Source organism: Acanthaster planci, linkage group LG10 (assembly GCF_054643075.1).
Source record: "Acanthaster planci isolate LZ-2023a linkage group LG10, COTS_SCS, whole genome shotgun sequence".
Lineage (NCBI taxonomy): Eukaryota > Metazoa > Echinodermata > Asteroidea > Valvatida > Acanthasteridae > Acanthaster > Acanthaster planci.
This window is the reverse complement of record NC_141786.1, coordinates 18,697,493-18,720,307: the sequence shown is the minus strand read 5'-3', so window position 1 is coordinate 18,720,307 and position 22,815 is coordinate 18,697,493. Positions and strand designations below refer to the sequence as shown.

General features: G+C 40.7%; 1 protein-coding gene across 4 annotated transcripts in view; it reads right to left on the bottom strand.

Annotated features, from left to right (window-relative positions):
* The window catches only part of LOC110990671 (uncharacterized), a 79,913-nt gene that overhangs the window by 2,839 nt on the left and 54,259 nt on the right, over nucleotides 1–22,815 (bottom strand). For 2 of the 4 annotated variants that reach the window (XM_087141964.1, XM_087141965.1), the window contains exons 23-47: nucleotides 21,883–22,140; nucleotides 21,186–21,449; nucleotides 20,479–20,751; nucleotides 19,618–19,656; nucleotides 18,741–19,073; nucleotides 15,964–16,221; nucleotides 15,260–15,523; nucleotides 13,799–14,071; nucleotides 12,945–12,980; nucleotides 12,260–12,589; nucleotides 10,035–10,292; nucleotides 9,338–9,601; nucleotides 8,214–8,486; nucleotides 7,782–7,820; nucleotides 7,128–7,484; nucleotides 6,285–6,391; nucleotides 5,403–5,480; nucleotides 2,872–3,540; nucleotides 2,282–2,416; nucleotides 1,922–2,095; nucleotides 1,716–1,781; nucleotides 1,363–1,422; nucleotides 862–1,107; nucleotides 451–526; nucleotides 25–261 (exon numbers count right to left, since the gene is read on the bottom strand). In XM_087141964.1, coding sequence (XP_086998090.1) covers nucleotides 25–261; nucleotides 451–526; nucleotides 862–1,107; nucleotides 1,363–1,422; nucleotides 1,716–1,781; nucleotides 1,922–2,095; nucleotides 2,282–2,416; nucleotides 2,872–3,540; nucleotides 5,403–5,480; nucleotides 6,285–6,391; nucleotides 7,128–7,484; nucleotides 7,782–7,820; nucleotides 8,214–8,486; nucleotides 9,338–9,601; nucleotides 10,035–10,292; nucleotides 12,260–12,589; nucleotides 12,945–12,980; nucleotides 13,799–14,071; nucleotides 15,260–15,523; nucleotides 15,964–16,221; nucleotides 18,741–19,073; nucleotides 19,618–19,656; nucleotides 20,479–20,751; nucleotides 21,186–21,449; nucleotides 21,883–22,140 — 5,367 coding nt within the window. Of the gene's footprint in view, nucleotides 1–9; nucleotides 262–450; nucleotides 527–861; nucleotides 1,108–1,362; nucleotides 1,423–1,715; nucleotides 1,782–1,921; nucleotides 2,096–2,281; nucleotides 2,417–2,871; nucleotides 3,541–5,402; nucleotides 5,481–6,284; nucleotides 6,392–7,127; nucleotides 7,485–7,781; nucleotides 7,821–8,213; nucleotides 8,487–9,337; nucleotides 9,602–10,034; nucleotides 10,293–12,259; nucleotides 12,590–12,944; nucleotides 12,981–13,798; nucleotides 14,072–15,259; nucleotides 15,524–15,963; nucleotides 16,222–18,740; nucleotides 19,074–19,617; nucleotides 19,657–20,478; nucleotides 20,752–21,185; nucleotides 21,450–21,882; nucleotides 22,141–22,815 lie in introns of all 4 variants that reach the window. The other 2 variants (XM_087141966.1, XM_087141967.1) reach the window with 2 other exon arrangements.

Sequence of the window (22,815 nt, the reverse complement as noted above, 5' to 3'; positions counted from 1 at the left end):
TGTATGTACTTGGAGGTTTATTACCAATATCCTCTCCGTAGATCGCTACGATGTTGGTTTTGAGCGTATTGACCAGAGCTTCAGGATACCGCTCATCTCGCCATCCCACTAGCATCTGAAAAATCTGGTTGCTGGTATCATGTGGGTTGTCGTTCTTGAATTGGTAGATATCGGGTGAACTAAAGCCGAGGAAGGTTGCTAGAGCCTCCCATTCAGCACCGAGCTCCTTCGAAAACAAACGCAGAGTCGCATCTTTGATGCCTGGGAAAAATCAGAAGATCAGAATGACAAAGATGGTTGCCCCATGCACAGGAGTGAAATTTTGGTGATCCATCAATACGGGTGAGAAATTGATCGACGTGACAAGAGAAATTGTTCAGAATCACTGAAAAAGAATCTGTGCAAAGATGTTATTCAGCTTTCTTTTAACTCTTCTCAAATATCACTTACCTTTCTTATCTGACATAATTTCTTCCTTTTTTGAAACCTGGAGTTCAGTTACCCCGTGGTTCGGGGCAACATGTTGCTGGATGGGAAAAAACATCAAAAAGGATTAAAAGAAATTTACATATTAAAAATCTTTTTAGACCAAGTCTCCAGATGCAATTTATAATAAAGTTACTTTCGTAGAAAAAATCATTGGAGAGAATCTTATATGATTTATATTGCAAAGGTATGACGACTACAACCAAGGGGTGTGGCTTGTGCCGAAGTTACCCTGGGGTACCAAAGTTACCCCGGGATGCCAAATTTACCCCGGTTCACGGTACGTCTTTAAACTGATCGTTCAAATGACAAGTAAAATGTCACACATAATCTTGAAACTCAGAAAGAAACCTTGCTACCGGTTTTACAACTTACCCTGGTGATCTCTTGAACAATTTTGTTGCATTCCGTCAGTGTTATTTCTCTAAGTATACCAGGCTTCTGAATGCACAGGACTTGGTCACTGTGTAAAGTCACGAAGATTCTGCAGCTGTCACCGCTGCCATTTTGTCCTTTCAGTTGCTGCTGCACTTCCCTGTACAAATCAAAACTTTTCTTCGGGTCTCCACAGTGACCGTTGCCCTCACGTCTTCGTTTGGAGAAACCATTCTTGATCTCGTCCTGATCATTCAAAGAAAAATAAGTCCACGTGTCATGAATTGTTGCCGCTTTGCTTCTACTCGTTCAAATTATAATAATTTTTGAAACATTTTAGATTTGGAGATTCACGTTTTCACTGTAAATGCTCATAATTAGGAAAAAAGAGTCTCAATGAAGGAAAATAAAAGAAAACGGGTCTGATTCTATTAGGCTATAAGCTTAAGTCTGTAGAATCTATTTTAAGTCTGTAGCACTTGGTTTTTTCCCGCCTTTTACCTGGAGACTTATGGTCGTGCCATTGCTTTCTGCTCCAATCGATGATGTAGACTGTATTAACTGCAGAAAAACCAACATACTGTATGTGTTTAATTAGTTAGTTCTTCAGCTGGCAAAGCGTAAGCAAATATGCCTATTTATTGTGCAGTGATGAGCATACAAGGTTTTGTCTTGTTTGAATTGAGGAACATTTGCGTCAGATGACTGCTCTAAATTGTACTTGGCATGAAATTTAGACACAAATTAACAATTGTTCGAATTACTACGAAATTAAAATAATGACTTATTCATGAGTTGCCTCTAATGTAAGGCTTTCCTTGGTGTGAGGTGTGAATATGTTTCTGTTTTCTCACCGCTGCATTGCCGACAGCAACACCACGATCACGGGCATCCATCTCAGCACAGTTGTCTGTCTTTATCTGCAAAGAATCAAGGTAAAATTGATATAAATCTAAATTTCTTTTAAGCATATAAATAGTACAAGTGCTGATAACATTCGACCTCTCACTTTTACTGATTGGCTTTTCTAATAACCGACGTCGCATTGATGAGAACTTACAGCTGCGCAAATAGAAAGGCAACTTTTGCTTTGCTTTCTGGAGTCTCCATCCGCACGTTTCTGGTACGTTTCCACAGAACAGTACAGGTCGTCACCAGGAAGCTTGGATAGCTGACGCAGGGTAAAAGTCACAGAGTTTGATGGATGATTGCTTATCTTTGTCTCGTCGATAATCTGTTAAAATAGACAGAAAATCATTTGATCTATTTCCATTATCACGTATATACGAACAACTACTAAGAAGCTAAGATACATGTATATGCTTTCATTTGAGAAATGTCCGTTTTATTCTATTCATTTCATATCAGTGACCTAAACGTACATCTAAGATCTAATGAACTGGGTACAATGCAGTCTTACCTGCTCTTCTCCTTCAGGCACTTGACATCCATCAGGGAACTGAGAAAGTTTAACGTACACTCCGCCCCCGCCCCACCTGAACAAAAGGTTCCGGAAACCATCCAATCTGTTCAACTTCTCATCAGCTTCCACATTCTGTGTGCATGAAATTAATAGAGAGAATAAGTGAAAGACCAATCTTGCAGCCTTCACGAACGATCTGCAACGTTCAATCAATCCAACACTACCTTTTAAAACAGAAGCATGAAACAGAAATCCTGATTTGGGCCACATTGTCAAAAATGCACTAAAAGCAGTGACATCGTTTTTTGTTTTGTTGAAAGTAAAAGAAAAATTATGCAGGATTCTGCACTGTCACTTTCTTATTAGATTTTGTCCATATCCATATTCAAGATTAAGGATGGGAAATGGCTCATTGGCAACACAATCAGTTGGACATTATTTTTAAATGGTTAGAATTTGATTTTGAATATCAGACTACCAAAGAATGCGTAAATACCACTCACAAGATAGCAGAGATTGAAGAATGCTTCAATAACTGAACACAACTTAGTTAAAATTGAAGTTTTGAGAAGTTCTTGAGGTCTTACCTTTTTTATTGCTTCATCGTCGTTCAAAACCCACACCCGAAATTGGTATGTTCGTCCGTTACGCACGAAGTTGTCTCCGTAAGCAGCCACTAGAAGCCGTTTGCTACTGCTCCCCAATGACATCAGTTTCATTAAGAACTCCAGCGCGTACCATGTGAAGTGATTTACAAAGAGAATTACCCTGTCTTTGGTCACCACGACCAAATTTTCATCGAACTCTTTCCACGTCTTTGGCGAGTCATCGTCTTGACACATTCGGGCGCTGAACCCCTTGGGATCCATACTTGTTACATCAGCTTGATGAGGGAAGGACAACACCACACTTTCCGCAAACTTCAACCCTGTAGGGCCGCATTTGACCCGTCTCGAAAGTGCGATCTTTGTCGGGTCGTCCCCATCGGTCAGCAGTGCAGATGGGTCGACATAGATGTAGACCTCCTGAGGGGGGCCTGGAGGTATAGCACCAGGCGGAATAGTGAGGTGAACACCATAGTTATCTAAGGACAGGCTTCCACCGCTCTCGTTGAAGTGCCCTATGGCGATGTAAGGCAACCGAAAGCACGTGTCAAGACGTTCCTCATCACTGAAGTCACGTGTTTGTGAATGATATTCATCAAGGATCATTTGGAGGCGGGATGGTGGTTGCTTGGAGTTACTCTCTGGCGATATCTGAAATGTTAACATTAACAAAAGAATTAAGCCTATGAAGTGTCAACAGATTAGTATACAGGATTAAACCATGCTTTAGTAGCCAAATGCAACTGCACAATTAATTAGAATAAAATGGAAGTCGTAATAACCCATTCCCCGCAGCGCAAACAAACGAACAAACAAACTCATGCAAACAACAACTACAAAGAAAATCAGCTGGCCATCGAGCCAATCACCGAGCAAACAAGAAGAGAGCTAGAAAATCTATTACAGATTACATTTAGCAAGCCGTAACTAACTTTACAGAAAAAGAACCAAAATAAAAGTTACAGAACCCAAAACTGTTACCGAATGGTTATAAAATGCATAAGATCATGTCATCACCATTTTCACAAAAAGCCAATTCGGCAAAAAGTCACCACGTGCACCTTTCAATTTCAATTGATGTCTTTGCCATATCAACAACGCTATCTACTGCCGAAATCCTGATGACATCATTTTGACAAAATTCATTGAAATGACAATGTCGACACTCCTTGAGGCAAAATTCAACGAGACCGCATTTCTGGTTTTCAAAGAGGGGCACAATTTTGGCTCTATTTAAATTACGATGAATTAAGGGAGAGATCAATTATGCTGTTTTCACGAGGTGATCAATACAACACTGGAAATATCATATACAGCAAGGTATGAGACGGAGAGAACCCCCCTGCTTTGTGTTGGTCATTGTCTCGCAGGAATCTGGGGAATTCCTTTCAGACATCTTGGGGGGATGTGTTAAGTAACAATGGTCTGGAATGTGTATAGGGATTGGACATGTTGGGGGGTACCCCTCGGTCTCATTTTTTGCTGGGTATAGGAAATATATAGAATGTGCTGCCATGCACCTGTAGCAACAGCACGCACGTAGCCCAGTAAGTTCCGTCTAGACCCTTTTCACCAACGTGACTATATGTACACAATATCACCACGTGTGGACCGCCTTGACTACGGTAATCACATACATTCCTACAGGCAGCTTAAACCACGTGCAAGCACACGTGCGGACGCTGCATGCATGACTAGTTTATCTTGCATAAGTACATGTAGATTACCCGTTACAACGCTATGCACTCATTACCATCACAACACATCATAGGTCCAGCACAATCGTGACATCGCAGAAAAATGGCCTACAGCTTATGAGTTAAAGGGAAGAATTTAAAATAAATACATAAGCCTCACTGCCAATTAAAATACGGATTCAACAAAGTAATTTGTTGTATTTTTAATTATTTAATTATTTAACATGGGGACTTCCCCCGAGCGAGTAATTCTTTTCCAGAGCCTGCCTCCAGCCAAGTCCCATGGGGATTGTATGTAAATATCTGAGCCACGTGCTGATAATGGTTATTGAGAAACCAAGTGCCTGGGCAAGCCTGGGCCTGTCTTATATCAATGGTCGGTCTCTCTGATGTGTCTTTGAGCTGTCTAGACAGCTGCCTGAGTAGTTTCACTGCGTTGGGGGTGTCAAATTTTTGTTGATTGTGGTGGGACCCCCCCCCCTTTGACTGGAAAAAGGGTACCGTGACCGTACTCGGACCTTTTCTGTGCGGGTTTTTTTTATTTGTAGGCACTTGGGGACACCCTCTGATTAATTTAAATACCAGTAGAAGAGAATGTGGATTTGGGAAGAGGGCTATAAGGACGGGATCTCAATTGTATCCTGTCCTAGCATTAACCCTAAAAAGTAGGTCTAGTGCAGCGGAGTGTTTTAACATATCTTTGCTAGTAGGATAGCAAACGGTGAAAACACTAAGTTTCTCCCCTACTTTTCCTTTGCGCGCGTGGTAATTAAACCGAGCACACCCCAGCGTTAAACATGGATTCCTGGTCCTGACCTTCACACTCTCCGAGACCTCCTCTGCACTGTTAACAGTGTCGTCACCAGCTGTGCCTTCTGACTCTTCTACTTCCCCCTGAAAATTTTAGATCATTTAGAAAAGTTTAGGTGAGGTACTTAATGACTGGTTAGTGTTCTGTTTGTGGTTGCGCAAGTTAGTTTGTGCCAATCTCACATTCCTGGTCCACGTTACCCAGGTTGTCACAATTGTGTGTGGAGTGAGCAACTTACCTGATTTTAGGGTTAAGGATATTCTCAATGGAATAAGTGGAATGTGGAAAAGATCGCGATAAATCTGAGTTTCTGGAATTGGCTCATATTAATGATGTAAATAATTGTGACAAATGATGTTGGGAATCACAGATTCTATAAATCTTCAATAATTTTTCTATAACGTTAATCAAGACCTAAAAATTAAGACTAAAATTAAGACCTAAATTTACGTAGCCTACTGCAAAGGGTATAAGGTGAGGTATCAAAGATTAAATCATTCATTTAATGGCCGATCCATTAAGCCCACCCCACGGTTTTCTGACAAATCACAGTTACGATTTATGTCTGACCTACATGTACAAATGTCCGACATGCGTGCATGCGCGTATGACGCGCGTGGCTGAAACGTGTACGGCATTGGCGAAGAGCATGTGCTAAGTGCCCGCGTGCTAAGTGCCCGCGTGCGAAGTATGCGGGGCTTACTGGATTGGTGTGATGCTTGACACCCTGGGGGCATCGTCCTGACGCTAACTATTTGGCGCATTTCATATATAGTACCTTTGAAAAAAAGACCCAGGAAATAATTTTCCACAACAAAAGAGGAAAAGGGGGACAGGGATTGAATCTCAACAATCTCCACTGGGTGACAAGGCAGACTGAAACTTACATCTTTGATATGGCCAGTGGGCAACATTTCTACGTCACTCGGCATTGCTGATTCAGGCTGCAGCGCCGCGCCATCTGAACCCTTAACTCGGGGCGACTCTGATCTTCCTGAAAAAAAAAAAGAAAATAAAAATCCATCGTGGCAAATTTATTCAAAAGTCTAAAAATATCACCAGTATTTCCACCAGAACACCACCTGAAATATTTGTACTGAAAGCAAATGGATATGTGTGACGATCATTTTTATTTATCAAGCAAATAAAACCAAGTACATCTATCAAGCAGCTCATCTATAGGCCGAGCATCGTGTGTGTCTATTTTCCTGAATCTTTGTGATTTATCTCTACGTATCCCAAGGTCAAGTGATATTCATTGTATTCGTTCAGAGAACATTTTGATATTCATTGTATTCGTTTAGAGAACATTTTGTTTTTTGAATCTCACTTGACCACATTGTTTTCTAAACACTAAGAGATGTTATTAAGACTTCCAATTCAGGACTTCAAGTTTTTCAAGCATTTCAACGCCGATGTAACTGTGCCACAATAACGCTTGGTATCACTATTTATCAACTGCACTAAATTATGTGACGTTAAAAGCGCTGTTTGATTAAATTGATGCACACGGTAAGCGATAGATACAAGTCATGTATTGCAAAATCCCCGTAATCTCTTAAGCACTGTGACACGCAGGCATTGCGTACATTATTTCCCTCACAGCTTTGCATGATGTTAAAACGTATTTCTTCAGTTTCGAAATCCGTTAGTAAATCAGCTCATTCAGACTCTGATTGCTTTTCCCCCGTATATACTATGTGTAAAGCCTTTTTTGGTACTTAACGCACCATAACGACGACGCAACTGGCGTGCTAAATCCTTTCTGCCTATGCTGCTTATTGCGTCACACAGTTTGTCCAGGATCTCCTCTTCACAAACTGCTTGGCGATGCTTCCATATCAGGAGCATGCTGCAGCATGAATCTCGAAATTGTGATCTTCGGGATTCCAGCAAGCCTGCTCGGTGTTTGTACTGAGAACGACATAACCATGGACGTCTGTGATGTAGATATTGCCATTCGTGACGATGCAGCTCCTTGATTAGACGAATATCTTCCTTGCTAAATCCAAGGAAAATGGCCAACTTCCCCCAGTCGCTACGTTCGATACATGGAGCGATGTACTTTAATCCTTTATCAAGCGTCACTACAAATTTAGAACAATGAGGGAGACAAGGGAACACAGACATCGTTGGATTGCACATACATGTAACCTCTTATTAGTGTAAGGCAACTTGCCAATCGTTTATTCTGTTGAAACCTAATTGTGTCAATTTCACTACAGGCAAACTTCAGTATTCTTTATATTCAAAACAGAAGGTATACAAGGGTATTTTATGTAATAATATGATTCACGTACGGATGAAAACAAAAATCACAAAAAATTGTACATTTTGTTTGGACTGCGTAAAATAAATTCCAAATGTGGACGGACAATTCTTACCTCCAGTCTTTCGCTTTCTCTCTCTGGTTTGTCCAACGTCTTTAAAATAAAAACAGATGAGAAGTGTTATATCTTACCCAGTTCGTCGTTTATGATTTACAGCACTTGTAAAATGCCAGCATGACTTGGTTGTAAAGACTCAATTATTTAACTGTCATTGGACTTGGTCAGACTCTCATGGAATAATCTGCATAATTTTAAAAACTGGTTGAAGTCCCAAACAAGGTACAAACTCTGCCGACTCAAAAGTTACACTTACTGTAATTACTGCAAATGCTTCAGTTGACGATTCTTGTCGGGTATTTGTGTCACACTAACTTTTTCTGTCGTTCTGCCACGACCTTTAACATTTATATTGTGCACAAACCCACACAAGAGCGGCATATGCATACTTCCAATTTAACAGTTTGTTTACACCGAAACTCTTGTTACCTTGATTATGCTGCTGCAGTAGTACTGCTAGACCCTTTCTACCGATATCTGTCAATGCAGCACACAGCTTTTCTATGCACTGGTATTCACTCGTGCCTTGGCGATGATTCCATTTGTCAAGCATGCTGCAGCATTGATCTTTCCAGTCACCTGGGGTATCTGCCCTGATGGTGTCGATTTCTTCTAAGCTGAAGTCAAGTACACCAGCTAACTTAACCCAGTCATCCTCTCCGATAAAGCTGGCAATGTCATGCCACTTGTCTCCACTCACCACTGAACAGAAAGAATTCCCACGGAAGATAATTTTGATAAACAATATTTTGCTGTCTAAGGCAGTCGTTCCAACGATTGCTTTCGGCCACAATGCGGATAGCGATTGCAATCATATGTAGACTTTAATCAGACAAGCGGTCTGACTTAACAATGAAAGCCTACAAGACCATTATCAACAATCTTTCTCAACTTTTACTTACCCCACAAATTGTTTTGCATTATTGAATTATACATCTAATATTTTTCCCCAATAAGTGGCTATATCATCGTCATTTACAGTCGACTAGTTTGGGGAGCGCCATCTAGTTTTATGTTCAGTGGAAATAGTTGCAATAACAATGAGGGGATTTTCACATGAGACTGAGCCTAGTCCCTCACCATATTAATTTTATTAATTTCCAGTGTTAATTGTTATTTATTTAATGGATCCAATCCTCGGTAATGTTGCAGTTGAAGAACTAGATTTTCCTTGCCAACGTCGGTCAGTGCATCGCACAGAAGTCCAAGTTGATCTTTAGTCATGTTTACGCCTTGTCTCCATTGCTTGAGCATGACCAAGGAGTGAGTGAATGTCATCGCCAGTATTTTTTAGGCCCTTTATTTGTGCTGTTAATTCATAATTATTTTCTGTGAAATAGAATCCCTGGGTTTCTTCTCGTTATCTTTCAATGCATGTATTCTCCAAAGAGGATATTTGTATTTTCGTACAGCGTGTGAAGACTTTTTCGCTATCTTAGCCGGAAACGCACTAATCTCCACCGGTTGGCTGACAATAAAATGGCGTAAACTGGTAAACAAATAAATAATGTAAGCAGGTGTCATGATTATCATATGATGCCCGCTATAAATACCTCGATAATGTTGCAGTCGACGCACCAGTTTCTTCTTGCCAACGTCGGTCAGTGCATCGCACATACGCCCAAGCTGATCTTTAGTCAAATCTACACGTTGTTTCCATTTCTTGAGCATGACCAAGGAGTGAGTTGTGTCATCCCCAAGGTTTTCTTTCACGATGTCATTGATTTCGGACGCACAGAAGCCAAGCATGAGAGCCAGCTCCTTCCACTCGGGACCGATTTCTTCTGATGTCCAGTCCAACACTTCCTGGTGAAGTTCTGAAAAGAATAAACAGTGAAGTCATACATACATTAAGCAAGAATGAAAAATATTGCCAAGTTTCTGAGTGGATCTATTGCAAAGGCTACAGTGTCAAACGAGTGTAAGAGGCGGTACGTTACCTCTACTTCATTTTCTCTGGATGTTAGTTATCGAGAATATCAGAACTTACAGGCTAGCTATTGTTTTTTTACTTGCCAAACTGTGTTCTTGTGGTTTGGATCTACCTACGCATTTGAACTATGGCATTTTCACACTAATGTTCAGCAGTTGCTTAATGCCTCCAGGAATAATTAATTATTTGCTCATTACACATACGCCCAAAATTTGCCGACGGACCAATTAATTACAACATGGCAGCTACAATTTCTAAAGACAACGCCCCCTCCCTATAAAGGCACTATTTTGTTTGTCATCAATTTTTGTCCAAACCTGTATAATGCAGCAGTGGACCTATAAGATCAACTTTGCCGATATTTGCTAAAACGTCGCACAGTTTTCCATAGTGATCGTTATTCCGGCCTTGCAGACGATTCCATTCCTTAAGCATACAAAGAGCTTGATCACTAGGTTGATCTCCTTCCATGGTGGCTACTTCTTTGCTGCTGATTCCTAGGGAAGTAACCAATTCCTTCCACCCAGGACCGAGTCTTCTCACCATCTCCATCAACACTTCATCGTTAATTAGTACTGCGGAAGAAATCTGTTCTCATTAGAGGGAAATTAACATGCTTTCGGGTGGACACTAAAACATAACATATTCTATAATAGCACTTGTAGGGTAGCACAGTTAAAACGAAATAGACAAACCGACAAAATAAAGGACTGCCATTCTTGACTTGGTGTTTGAGCTAATCAGCTGGTTAAATAAGCCAGTCTGGTATATCAAAACGCCAAGATCATTTTCAGAAACAAACGCGTCGGTGTATTACCACGATGCACGGACGTATATAAAAACAAATCTTGACTGCCAATGCCCTTAATCAGCTTATAGAGATCATTTAATCCACTAGCGGCCATTTTAACGAACCGAATACAAAGCTTGCCCTGCAATGCCCGCCTTTGTTCTCCCTGACGCCAAGAGAAGCGAGCCAAGCAAGCATTTGTATTTGGTTCCGTAAAATTGGGCGGACATAACGGGTCTGCGGACACAATGGGGCGGACATAATGGGCCAGAAAAAGTTTGCGGACACAATGGGCCATACGAACATAATAGTCCCTAGTAAACGTGCATGAGCATGATGACGTGTAAGCCCACGTACGGTACTCATGCTTGTTGCAGCCTTTGTGGTCTCATCCTCTGGACTCAACTGTAAACCTATTAATGAGCTGCCCTCACCTTCTTTCTATCAGGATTATTGAGAATATACATCAGGGCGTCCTTTATTGGTTTCAGAATTGGATTCAAAGTTACATTATAGTGCAAAAAGAAGGAAGTTCATGACCTTTGCGGTGTACGCGACCCGCACACAAAGTGGTCACGAGGCCCGATCGTTAGCGAAATTTCTAATATTTGACGTTTGACCCCAACAAAAAGCTAACAAGTTTCCTTAATTTCCTTGAAACTGCACACTCAAGTTCCAATTGACCTGATTTTTAATTATGGTTCTGCTCCTTTAGCCCGTATGCGGGAGTTTTTCTGGTTTGTATATTCATGATCAAAACGAGGATGTCATTTAAGGCACTGATCCTCAATGTTGCACTGATTTGTGTGCTAAGAATTTCTGCATTTTTAAAACTCTGCCATAGTAGATTTCATTTCCTTTCGCAATAAGTTGATGATTAACCTCTTCTGAAAAATGATTTCAAATAGCACATTGTTCACAATTCGAATATGAAAATATGGGAACTGAGCGGTGTCTTCCTGTGTTTACATCGAGGCAAAAGCACCCCCACGAGTTTGGAAATGATTCGTTAATTTGAAACGTTTAGTACATATAGTCATCATACATAGAAGAAGGGTACAAGACATACACAAAAATGGTTCCAAGAGAATTTCCGTTCATGGTTCATTTAAAATCTTACTATGGATACCAGCTACAGAAGATGATTTATAAAGTTCTTAAAAACTCGTTTACACGTATTCTTTTGAACGACTACCAAAAATTCCCAAAAAGACAAAAATAGTGTTGGGGATAACAAATGTGCATATGTGTATGTGATTATTTTGAGTTCTGACGGTTTGATTTCGTTTAACGTTTCTTTAAGAGAACTAAACTTTCAACATACTTTAAGAGACTAAAACTGTACGAAGCAGCTTGGACAAATTAGTGGCATTGGTACAGAAGCGACTGCGGTAATAGGACGTATACAACGAAATCTCGACGAAAATGTAGAACCATATTTCATGTTCATTTTCTCGTCATCTGTTACTGCATGTTGTGATTGTTTTCGTTTCTCCAAAAATTTAAAGTCTTCAAATCAACATATCCCGCCCTGGACCACGTGGATTGGGTTTTCAGTCCTTTCCTGATTTGTGGGTTTTACCCAAAATATTCCTCCGGGGTTTTCCTCCCACCTCCAAAACTGTAACTGCTTCTCATTGTCTCCTCTCTACAGGTTTCTTCGGGCTTGAGAGCTGCAGTGGCTAGGGCACTTCTGTGGAGACCTTGATGTCATTACGACAACAACAAACAAGAACAACAACAATTCATTACCTGGACGAAGCGGAAGTAGAGTTGCAAGGTGACTTTTGCCGATTTCGTTCAATACCTCTCCCAACTTTTCCAGCAGTTTATCTCCACCAACGCTTTGGCGGTGTTTCCATATCAAGAGCGTGCTGTACGCGGGTTCCGGTCCGCAACGACAGTAGACAGGCTCGTCTTCCAAAGATTCAAAGTCGAAATATGAACTTTGGAAGTCGTGAGGGTAGAATTCCTCAATTTGGAAAAGATCTTCTTTGCCAAATCCAAGGACAAGGGCCAGCTTCTCCCAGTCAGCAGGTTTGATGGATTCAGCAAGGGCACGTAATCCATTATTAAGTGATACTAAAATAGATAATGGTGAGAAAAAGGGTATGAGAAAAATATGCGGATTCCACATAATACGCGTATGGCGTTGATGCAACCTGAAAAATAATTTCTGTTGAATATACATTGTGTTGGTCTTCTCTGAAAGTCTTAAATGGCTGATTGTTATGTTCAATATCTTCTACATTTCTACGTAATGCAAAGAGTTTGGAATAAACTGTTATTGACAATTTCAGGCGTAAACAGTTGTAAATGCAGGAAATATGAAACAATATCTTGAAGTTTACATAACAGTGTTTTCCTCTAAATTAAAAAAATACTATTCACTTCATGACAAAAGAATGATTTAAGAGAGTGGACAAATAATTCTTACCCCTAGTCTTTGAATTGCTCTTGATTTGTGTCTCGTCTTTGAAAGAGAAAAAAAAATAATAAGTATTATTTCATGTCCTGTTATAGCAATATTGAGGAGGTGTATCACTGTGATTGGACATGCCCAGTCTTGGTATTGTTCTCTTGCAGGATAAAAAGAGGACAGAGTAGAAATGTTATTCGCTTGAACTGAGAGCAGATTGGGGAAATGAAGTAGGCCTACACGATGAAAGGTAATAAAATCAAAGACAATAGTACACCGATTACAATTCTTCATATAACGACAATAGATCGATCCATTTCAATGCTGATCACAAACACGGATTGTAGGGCCGCAACATTTGGCCGTGTTTGAATTGAAAGGAATGCTAGAATAGTTTTAAGTTTGAATCTGCTGTGGATTCTACACTCATGGGCCCTTGAAAACTCTATTGCTTATATGCTGTGAATGGAACTGCAGAACAATTTTGCTGCAGAATGCCTGCAGCTCCATATAGGCAGGCGCAGCAAAAGTCTCTGCAATGTCCAAATCGAATAACGCTGTCAAATTGTAACGGTCAACAAAGCCTGTTAACTCTACGAAACAGTTGTACCATTTTATCTTGTAAACTGCAACATTGAGCTTGTGTACAAAAACTACACCCCTACCTTGCAGTAATCATACACAGCAGCCCAACACAGAACCTGTGGTACCTTATCAAGGTGCACATGACTGATTTTCGATTAATAGTAGGGCCCCTACTTCAGACGTCGTTGAATATAGAAAACGGTATAAAGTTGAATGGCTTGATTTTTCGGGAACCTCAATGCTTTCCATGGAAACGGTTTATATTACACAACAATTCTGGTAGTTACCATGAGAATGCTGCTGCAGTAGTACTGCCAGACCCTTTCTACCGATATCTGTCAATGCAGCACACAGCTTTTCTATGCATTGATCTTCATTCATGCTTTGGCGATGATTCCATTTTTCAAGCATGCTGCAGCATTGATCTTTCCAGTCATCAGAGGTATCTGTCTTGATGGTGTCGATTTCTTCTGAGCTGAAGCCAAGTACACCAGCTAACTTAACCCAGTCATCCTCTCCGATAAAGCTGGCAATGTCATGCCACTTGTCTCCACTCACCACTGAACAGAAATAAAATTATGTAGTGATGATTTTGTCTTGAAGCTTGCTGACGTCAAAATTTACTTTATATATAGAAATCTTAATTGACTTTTATATAATTTCCGCGACGTTTCATTTTTTTTATTACGAAATTACATATCTGCTGCATTTTCCCCAAAAATTATGTGGCTCCAGTAGTTGTCAGTTCAGTTGTCAGTTGAGGAAAGTCCTCTCCTTTGTGTCCAGTGGAAATCGTATAAATAACAATGAGGGAATTTTCAAAGACTGACCCCAGCCCCTCACCATATTAATTTCTAAATTGTTATTGGTTTCACTGATCCAATATGTAATAGGATGAATTTTTTGCCCCCCATTTTTTTGAAATTCTAACTCCCCCAGAGTTAGGCCATGCAGTTTCTTAGAAATGTGTGGGTTGCTTGGCACCGCGTGTGGGCAGGTTGGTAGCAGAACTTGCAACCAACCACAAGGGTCCTTGAGGAGGAGCAGATAAATTCAGTGGCCAGTGACCCTCCACTCCACTTGGCTACTGGACTCCACAGAAACTGTTCTGTTGTCTCTGTGATCTCTCCTTGCATTGAACCTGCCACAATTACATATTTGTCCCTGTCCTGCTCTAGGCAAAGACACCACTAGTACTGAGCCACTAAGGTAACCTCAGTGAGTCTATTCAGCTGCATGTACTGCTGGACAGTGAGTGACTTGGAGCGCAGTCAAATGAATTCAGTTCCCCACATCTGATTTATTTGAGCCAGGGAAGGAGAGACTGTGCATTCGAGCCCTGCACAACATCTTCACTTGGCTCAAGATCTTCGATATCCATTCAAGCCCCCTTGAACTGCAAGCCCTTCAACTGAAAGCTAGAGAACTATCTACGTGCCAAGTCAAGCTACGACAAGTTGTCCCCAACTTCAACAATCTTCAAAGCTAGGCCCTTTATTTGTGCTGTTAATTCATAATTATTTTCTGTGAAATAGAATCCCTGGGTTTCTTCTCGTTATCTTTCAATGTATGTATTATCCAAAGAGGATATTTGTATTTTCGTACAGCGTGTGAAGACTTTTTCGCTATCTTAGCCGGAAACGCACTAATCTCCACTGGTTGGCTGACAACAAAATAGCGTAAACTGGTAAACAAATAAATAATGTAAGCAGGTGTCATGATTATCATATGATGCCCGCTATAAATACCTCGATAATGTTGCAGTCGACGCACCAGTTTCTTCTTGCCAACGTCGGTCAGTGCATCGCACAGACGCCCAAGCTGATCTTTAGTCAAATCTACACGTTGTTTCCATTTCTTGAGCATGACCAAGGAGTGAGTTGTGTCATCCCCAAGGTTTTCTTTCACGATGTCATTGATTTCTGACGCACAGAAGCCAAGCATGAAAGCCAACTCCTTCCACTTGGGCCCAAGTTCTTCATATGTCCAGTCCAACACATCTTTCTGGAGTTCTGAAGAGAATGAAGGTTTAGGTAATCGATTCATGGATGAAGCAAAAATGCAAAGAAAGTCTTTGTCAGATTCTGCTGTTCATGCTATTTTGTTGCAAAAGAGATTAAGAGGAGATGCTCTTTATCGACAGTTTCGGAGCAAATTAAAAGGGCTTACAGTTTAGACTCACCGAAATATTTTCTATACTAGCTGTTCTGGAAAACCAAGGTAATTAAACTATAACTGTCTCACTTGGATGATGCCTTGAGGATTGGTTAATTTTGTGTAAATGTACATCCGCCCAAAATTTGCCAATGGCCTGGTTGATTTCAACATCGTGCACATCCAAGACACTCAAGACCTTAATTTTGTTCTTATACTGTTTCTAAGAGTGTGAAAATGGTTTCTGGACACTCCTAATTAAGCCACAGACTTGACTTTCATGAATTTTTGTCCGAACCTGTATAATGTAGCAGTGGAGTTATGAGATCAGCTCTGCCAATATTTGCTAAAGCGTCGCACAGCTTTCCAAAGTGATCGTTATTCCGGCCTTGCAGACGATTCCATTCCTTAAGCATGCAGAGAGCTTGATCACTAGGTTGATCTCCTTCCATGGTGGCTACTTCTTTGCTGCTGATTCCAAGGGAAGTAACCAATTCCTTCCACCCAGGACCAAGTCTTCTCAGCATCTCGAGCAACACTTCGTCGTCAATCAGCACTGGGGAAAAACAATTCTCACTAAAGGGAATTGTACATGTTTGACGGACACAGTCAACATAGACATTAGAACATGAGATTCGTTCAAAGTTACATTCTATGGAACAAAATTGATTAAAAAATAGACACACCGACAAAAGAAACAACACTCATTCTGGACTCTTAGACTGAGGTCGGGCAACGTGTTCCCGTATGTTCCCGAACAGTTCAATTGTTTTGTTCATGGGTCGGCCGCTCGAACGCCCGGAACGTACAGATGGTATCGCTTGTAGTAAGTGGCAAGTAACATCCAACACGGCAGTGTATTCAAGTTTAAAATGTAGATTTCTAGGCTGCACTCTTTCTTGTTACAAAAGAGGCATCTTATCATCTACGGCCTTGTAAGCCATCTTGATATTTTTGTGGTTGTTCAATCCTCACAGACCCGCAAATTTTTCTGTGCATTCCCCAGGTGGCGATGTGTGATCCTGTTCCAAGAACAGTGTTTTTGCCATGCGAGTGCGAGAACAAGAAACCCCATGTCAAGAACAGGGCAACCAAACTCGACCTTATATTTCAGTTATTCATCTGGAGAAATGAGCGAGTCTGGTATTTCAAAGAGGCAAGGTCGGTTGGAAAACAAAGCACGTGTGAGGGTCGGTGTACTGCTACGCTGATAGGGAAGACCTCAAGATCTCTGTTGGGCATGCACAATTGGAATGACGCATTGGCTCATAAAAGAACACTCGACAGTTGGACCATCCACGTTGAGCAGAAGCACCCCCCTCGTCTTTAAAAAGATTCATGTTTGTCGGGAGTGTCCATTTCGCTGGTATTGGCGTGACCGAAACGCGTGCATTTTATTGTTTGTGAACATGCAAAGAGCGGTTCCGAACGAAGAAGCCTGTGCTGCCTGTTAAATGCGCCCTCTGTTGGTCTAGCTTTGGGCTCATTTTGCGCTCGGTATTTTCAGATTTCATGTGGTTGAGGAACTTTGCGTAGTACTTACTTCCCTTTTCGTGCCATCTAGCGAAACATTTGATTCAAACCTCCCTCGCAGAGCCCAGGTCAACCTCAACCTTATGCACCTACCAGTTCTGTCGTAGCTTCCTTCCCAGACTCTGTTTTCTGAGCCAATAGTGACGTAAAATGAATTTTGCAAGTCAAACCAAATGCTCCATTTATTAACTTCCATACAGCGTTTCTTGGTTGTATACGGCTGACGATGAAACTGTCTACTGTCTCCATTGGATTTACTGTACCAGTGTGATTAATCTTTGATTGATATGCTCAAGCCAGTGGCTCATCCGGGGGAAGATGAAGGGCAAAATGGGAGTGAAAAGTACAGATTTAAGGATTAAAGAAAACTGGACCATTCTTTTTGGAAATCTTCTATTTTGTCACCCTGAGCTCAAGACCTAGATGTACATGTCTACAGTTGATTCAAACAAACTAACGAACGAGTGCCATTTCATGAGCATTCAAATCACATAGTGGATACCAGCCACGCACGGTATTTTATCCATTTTCTTGAAACTCGTTTACACGTTGACTTGTGAAGGACTACGGCGTAATTAAGTGTTTCAAAAGAAACGTTAATTTAATAGTGATGTTAACAGCAATTCTTCACCGTTTTTAAGAAGAGGCGAATTCTTCATCGGAGAGCAAAACCTAGATTTCCAGAAAAAAAAAACACATTTGAGCTTGTCTCTTTTTGAAACGCTTATTTACCGAGCAGTTACCATGCCTTTGACTTTAATGCAACTTCATGAAAGAGGGGGTCTGAAATGACACAAAATTTAAAAAAAAAACTAAACTTCATGCAACTTTTGCTTCCTCGTGTAAAAGCGTGCTACATTACTAAAGCGCGCCAGGTGCATTAGTATATGTCCGGCGTTAAATTTGTCTTTTCATGATAACGGTAAAATGAGTTTGTCCATTGATTTTCCCTTTCTCGCCAACGCTATATCTGCGGAAGACAGATTCGCCTCTTCATGAAAACCCAAAATGCGGTACAGTTGAAATCTGCACCACGTGGACAACCGTGATTTGGTTGATTTCAGTAGATTTGGTAACAATATTATTGCACCAAATTCTAAGCATCGCATGGCCTGTTTAGATTCCCCCCCCAAAAAAAAAAGAAAAAAAAATCATGGAATTAGGCAAGGAGTGAAAACGGTGACGAATTGCGCATGTTTACATGTGGCTGTTGTGAGTTCTCATGGTTTGATTCGTGTAATTTTCTTCGTAATGGCGGACTTTGATGTACACATTTTACTCGGACTAGAAGTGTAAAAGAGCACTTTGGTCTATTTAGTCGAATTTATACAAAAGGGACAGCCGCTGTAACAGGACGTATACAGCAGAATCGTGACAAAACTGTGTGAACATTTAATTGTTATATTTTACGCATGTTGTGGAAGTTTTCCTTTCTCCATAAATCGAACATCTTCCAATCATCAGAAGAAACAGCTGAAGGGGGAGTCCTTGGTACTATTTTTATATCCTCGTTAGTTTGAAGAAACAACACAAATTAATTACCTGGACGAAGCGGAAGTAGAATTGCAAGGTGACGTTTGCCGATTTCATTCAATACCTCTCCCAACTTTCCCAGCAGTTTATCTCCACTAACGCTTTGGCGGTGTTTCCATATCAGGAGCATGTTGTAGCACGCAGTTTTCAGTCTGTAGCGGCAGTAGACAGGTTGGCCTTCCGTAAATTGACGGTCGAGATATAAACTATGCAGTTCGTGAGGGTAGAATTCTTTAAGTAGGTTAACATCTTCCGCACTAAATCCAAGGACGAGGGCCAGCTTCTCCTGGTCAGTACAATGGAGGCGTTGAGCAATGGCATCCAATCTTGCATCAAGTGTTACTAAAATGGACGTAACGGAAAGGCAACGGAAACATTTTTTGGGTTACGCATCGCGTAGTTAGCGTAAAGACAAATTGAACATTATTTTCTGCTCAATTTAAATTGAATTGACTTTTCTGAATGTGTTAAAAGCTGAAAATAAGCGAGGATAGCCGTGTTAGTCTGAATACTAACAGTAGAGGATATGGGCTAACACTTTACAGACTAACTAAATGCTTAGTTGTCTCCCTTCAGTGCATCTGGTGTAGTAGTTGTTGCTACGAAAGCATATATATGCAGTATTTTACATTTAGTCTATAAAGTGTTATCCCATATCCAAAGCTGAAAATGAAATTAATTATCCTCTACATTGCTACATATCTGACACAAAAAAGTGTCGAATACATATGCTTGTTATTGACAATATCAGTTGTATACAAATGTACGCACGACAAATAGCAAAATCCAAATTTTCTCAAGTTTACAAAAAGGTGTTTTTCTGTAAATTACACTATTTAGTATTGCCTGCTTGAAATAGTTTACTCTGGTAGAAAGAAATTCTTACCTCCGGTCTTGTGATTGCTCCCCTTGATTTGTGCCTCATCTTCGAAAGGGAAGAACAATAATTTGTATCATTCCATGCACAGTATAACAATGCAATTGAGATGTTTCGCTTTGATTGGACACGCCCAGTCTTGGCATTGCTCTCTTACGGGACTAAAAATAGGACAGAGTAGAAAAGTTTTTCGCAATCAAGCTGTTTCGACCAAGCTGGTCTGGGATTCTAACAAGAGAGCAATTTAGTACATTGATTAAAATGCTTCATGTAACGACAATAGATCGATCAATTTCGATGCTACTCAACGCACTTTTAATTAAATCATGTTCTGTTCTGATAACAAGGCATATAACTGCTGCAACCAACAACAGTGTAACAGTTACATACGGTGCTCGCCTTGGATCATACATGTAGGGCCGCAATGTTTGGTCATGTTTAAATTACAAGGAATGCTGGAATGGTATTAAATTTAAATCTGCTGTGAAATTTACACTCATGGGTCCTTTGAAACTCCCCTGTTGCTCATATATTATGAATGGAACTGCAAAGTAATTCTGTTAAAAGAATGACATAAGCCCTTGTTAAACAAACACAGCAAAAGCCTCTGCAATGTTCAAACCAGTTAACACTGTCACACTTGTAAACTACAACATTGAGCTGGTATACAAAAACTACATCCTACCTTGCAGTAATCATAGCCCAGCATATAACCTGTGGTAACTTATGGTGCATGTAACTGATCTTTGATACAGGGGTTACAGAGTTCGTTGAAACCGGAGAATTGTACGAAATCGAATGCTTTAATTTTTAGAGAAAGTCAATGATTTTCATGAAAACAGTTGATTACTCCAACGTTCTGGTCGTTACCTTGATTATGCTGCTGCAGTAGTATTGCTAGACCCTTTCTACCGATATCTGTCAACGCAGCACACAGCTTTTCTATGCACTGGTATTCACTCGTGCCTTGGCGATGAATCCATTTGTCAAGCATGCTGCAGCATTGATCTTTCCAGTCACCTGGGGTATCTGCCCTGATGGTGTCGATTTCTTCTGAGCTGAAGCCAAGTACACCAGCTAACTTAACCCAGTCATCCTCTCCGATAAAGCTGGCAATGTCATGCCACTTGTCTCCACTCACCACTGAACAGAAAGAATTCCCACGGAAGATAATTTTGATAAACAATATTTTGCTGTCTAAGGCAGTCGTTCCAACGATTGCTTTCGGCCACAATGCGGATAGCGATTGCAATCATGTGTAGACTTTAATCAGACAAGCGGTCTGACTTAACAATGAAAGCCTACAAAGCCATTATCAACAATCTTTCTCAACTTTTACTTACCCCACAAATTGTTTTGCATTATTGAATTATACATCTAATATTTTTCCCCAATAAGTGGCTATATCATCGTCATTTACAGTCGACTAGTTTGGGGAGCGCCATCTAGTTTTATGTTCAGTGGAAATAGTTGCAATAACAATGAGGGGATTTTCACATGAGACTGAGCCTAGTCCCTCACCATATTAATTTATTAATTTCTAGTGTTAATTGTTATTTATTTAATGGATCCAATACCTCGGTAATGTTGCAGTTGAAGAACTAGATTTTCCTTGCCAACGTCGGTCAGTGCATCGCACAGAAGTCCAAGTTGATCTTTAGTCATGTCTACGCCTTGTCTCCATTGCTTGAGCATGACCAAGGAGTGAGTTGTGTCATCGCCAGTATTTTTTTTCAAGTTGTCATTGATTTCTGCTGCGCTGAAGCCGAGCATGAGAGCCAGCTCCTTCCACTCGGGACCGATTTCTTCTGATGTCCAGTCCAACACTTCCTGGTGAAGTTCTGAAAAGAATAAACAATGAAGTCATACATACATTAAGCAAGAATGAAAAATATTGCCAAGTCTCTGAGTGGATCTATTGCAGAGGCTATAGTGTCAAAAGCGTGTAAGAGGCGGTACGTTAACTCTACTTCATTTTCTCTGGATGTTAGTTATCGAGAATATCAGAACAAACAGGCTAGCTATTGGTTTTTTACTTGCCAAACTGTGTTCCGGTGGTTTGGATCTACCTACGCATTTGAACTATGGCATTTTCACACTAATGTTCAGCAGTTGCTTAATGCCTCCAGGAATAATTAATTATTTGCTCATTACACATATGCCCAAAATTTGCCGACAGACCAATTAATTACAATATGGCAGCTACCATTTCTAAAGACAACGCCCCCTCCTTATAAAGGCACTATTTTGTTTGTCATCAATTTTTGTCCAAACCTGTATAATGCAGCAGTGGACCTATAAGATCAACTCTGCCGATATTTGCTAAAACGTCGCACAGTTTTCCAAAGTGATCGTTATTCCGGCCTTGCAGACGATTCCATTCCTTAAGCATGCAGAGAGCTTGATCACTAGGTTGATCTCCTTCCATGGTGGCTATTTCTTTGCTGCTGATTCCAAGGGAAGTAACCAATTCCTTCCACCCAGGACCGAGTCTTCTCACCATCTCCATCAACACTTCATCGTTAATTAGTACTGCGGAGAAAATTCTGTTCTCATTAGAGGGAAATTCACATGCTCTCAGGTAGACACTAAAACATAACATGTTCTATAATAGCACTTGTAGGGTAGCACAGTTAAAACAAAATAGACATACCGACAAAATAAAGGACTGCCATTCTTGATTTGGTGTTTGAGCTGATCAGCTGGTTAAATAAGCCAGTCTGGTATATCAAAACGCCAAGATCATTTTCAGAAACAAACGCATCGGTGTATTACCACGATGCACGGACGTATATAAAAACAAATCTTGACTGCCAATGCCCTTAATCAGCTTATAGAGATCATTTAATCCACTAGCGGCCATTTTAACGAACCGAATACAAAACTTGCCCTGCAATGCCCGCCTTTGTTCTCCCTGACGTCAATAGAAGCGAGCCAAGCAAGCATTTGTATTTGGTTCCGTAAAATTGGGCGGACATAACGGGTCTGCGGACACAATGGGGCGGACATAATGGGCCAGAAAAAGTTTGCGGACACAATGGGCCATACGAACATAATAGTCCCTAGTAAACGTGCATGAGCATGATGACGTGTAAGCCCACGTACGGTACTCATGCTTGTTGCAGCCTTTGTGGTCTCATCCTCTGGACTCAACTGTAAACCTATTAATGAGCTGCCCTCACCTTCTTTCTATCAGGATTATTGAGA